The sequence below is a fragment of the Montipora foliosa genome, chromosome 3 (assembly GCF_036669935.1).
Source record: "Montipora foliosa isolate CH-2021 chromosome 3, ASM3666993v2, whole genome shotgun sequence".
Classification (NCBI taxonomy): domain Eukaryota; kingdom Metazoa; phylum Cnidaria; class Anthozoa; order Scleractinia; family Acroporidae; genus Montipora; species Montipora foliosa.
In genome coordinates, this window is record NC_090871.1 from 5250980 (window position 1) to 5253479 (window position 2500).

At 37.7% G+C, this 2500-nt stretch overlaps 1 protein-coding gene across 3 annotated transcripts in view; it reads right to left on the bottom strand.

The window, feature by feature from the left end:
* The window catches only part of LOC137996575 (uncharacterized), a 90608-nt gene that overhangs the window by 7374 nt on the left and 80734 nt on the right, over positions 1-2500 (bottom strand). For all 3 annotated transcript variants that reach the window (XM_068842035.1, XM_068842034.1, XM_068842036.1), the window contains 3 exons: positions 2471-2500; positions 2041-2098; positions 1788-1949 (listed from right to left, as the gene is read on the bottom strand). The exon at positions 2471-2500 is cut by the window's right edge and continues 96 nt beyond it. In XM_068842035.1, the coding sequence (XP_068698136.1) occupies positions 1788-1949; positions 2041-2098; positions 2471-2500 (250 nt within the window). The remainder of the gene's footprint in view (positions 1-1787; positions 1950-2040; positions 2099-2470) is intronic.

Genomic DNA, 2500 nt, shown 5'->3' on the forward strand with positions numbered 1-2500 from the left:
TATATAGTTGCTGGCTTGAATACGTCGCGTGATCAGCGGTAGCTACTGGCTGCAGTTGATAAATTATATGTTAGAGAGGAGCTCAAACGTGTGAAGGCCCATGAAGGCTTTGAAAATTTGCTTCAACTTGCATTCAACACTCTGCTCAACCAAATGATGGGTGCGTTTGAACAAATCGTTCAATAAGGTTGAAAGCGTATTGAAACAAATTTAAACTGATTTAAACTCTCATTCAAGATCCATCCAATATTTCTTTGGTCATTGAAAATGCTGGATGAGGCTGCAGCCGTTTGAACAGTTCGTTCAACATTTGTAGAACACACGTATGCTCACATCTGGCAGTAAATCTGGACGGGAGAGACTGGTTTCTTGTTCTTAGTTCATCGCAATCAAACTGTTGGCTCCATTTGTTGGCGTGACAACACGATCTCTTATCTAAATTAACGATTATCGTTCATTCCTAATTTGCTTTGAAGTTATTATTATAGTTAATTTAAAACAATGTGTTCCAGGACTTGTAGTAGTAGAGAAAATAAAGAAAATAAAAATCACATCTGTGGATTGGATTTGAATCGGGAGTTTCAAGTCTACTTTCCGCTTTGAAGATCAAGACACTGCGCTCTGAAAAAAAGATTGTCTCCGATAGAATATCCCTACTGCATGAGGAGTAATTAGGCCTAAGCTAGATTAAATATACGCACCAGCTTTGATTTTAAAATGTTAAGCTTTGTCGTGAGGTTTGGTAACCAACCTTTTGCAGTGTTTGATATTGTTTGTTGCCGAGTGATAATACAGCATTATCAAATAGTGTTTAAAGTGGTACTACGACCAAAAAAAAATTTTGTTTTTCCTTTGGATTTCAAAACTATGTTAACTAAACACTAACTCACCTAAGTTTTAAGTTCTGATTTTAAAAAGACACCTGTTTATTTTAGCTGGAATTTTCTTATTTATTGGTCCGCCATTACTAACTTTAAAATCTTGAGAGAGCTGGGTCGAGGAGAAAATGACGTCAAACACTCACTAGTTTAAGAATGCAATGTGTGTGTACGCGGCCTAATTAATATGCAGCACGGAAGTTTCGGGCTTTCAGACTTTTCAACCCGTGTTTTGCATATATAATAAATTGCGTTTACACGCTGAAATTTTAAGCTAGTGAGTAAATGACGTCATTTTCTCTAGATCCATCCCTCTGAGGTCCAATCGGCCAGTTTTGAACGTGAGTAATGGCGGACCATGAAATCCAAAACTTACACTCAAAATAAACAGCCTTTGGATAAAACTCAAAGCTCAAAATTTTGCCAGTTAGGTGTTAAGCGAACACGCTTTCAAAATCTGAAGAAAAAAAGGAAATGATTTTTTGATCATAGTACCACTTTAAAATATTACCCTTGAGCAGCTAGCGGTGTGGTGGGGTTAGGTGACGGGTTAATCAACATTCCCATGTTCGAGTCTTATGTCCATACACTTGGGTTTGTCTTAAAAAAAAAATATGACCATTTCCCATAATCCATATCAAGCATTCAGAAAATTGACGATAATAGTAACTTCAGAGCAAAATTTGCTCTGAATTTACTATTATTGTTAATTTAGAAGACTGAGGTAGAGAATGGGTTGTGGCGCGATGTAAGAACCGTTTGAACGGCATCCGCACAACTTTTGTTGAATGAATGCTTGGCAAAGGATGAAACCGTTTCAATGAGCCATAAAACACTGACAGTAGGACGGCGCATGGATAACTAAATTCTCAGATGCATAATTAAATTATTATCATACTTGGCCTCTACCTCTCGTCTTTGAACTGCTTCTGCCGAGAAGTACTGAGGACAAATTTTTGAATTCTTGTTGTGTCCTATTTCTCCACAAGCACCGCACTTTGGGCCAACAGGTCTGTCGCTCTCGCTTCTACCGAATTTTGAGGGGGATGATGAAGATGAACCAGGGACCGGCTGTAAAAGATGATTCACATCAACCAAGGGACACTAAAAGCAACAATTTTCTAGATGCAATCAACTTCTAATGAAAATCTATAATACAAACCGAAAATGATCCCGAGTCAAGATGAGATGAATGCAGCTTGTGAACTCTTTCAAACACGCTGCAACAGTAAAATAAACTCGGTGAGGATTACTCGCAGTCAGCAAGTGAAGTATACTAATCATTCTAAGGTTATTATGCTACAGGAGTTTGAAAAATCATTCTCTAAAAACGTACAGATAAAGAACAATGACCAGTTGACAGTGCAGGTATGCATAAGAAAAATAAGCAACAATGCCGGAAGGGGAGGTGAAAGGAAGTAAATTTCGGTGAAGAAGAGATGATACAGATCTGACTAAATAACGACACAGTACCACTCAGCATTTCAAAGCAAACAAAGTTTGGTCTATTATTTTTTAAATAATTCTTTCGTCCCAAATCTGTTTGCAATGATTATACAGTCATTACTTTCTCAAGGCTGAAGAAAACCTGCCTGGATGGAAACGACCCGTTTGTAGATGAA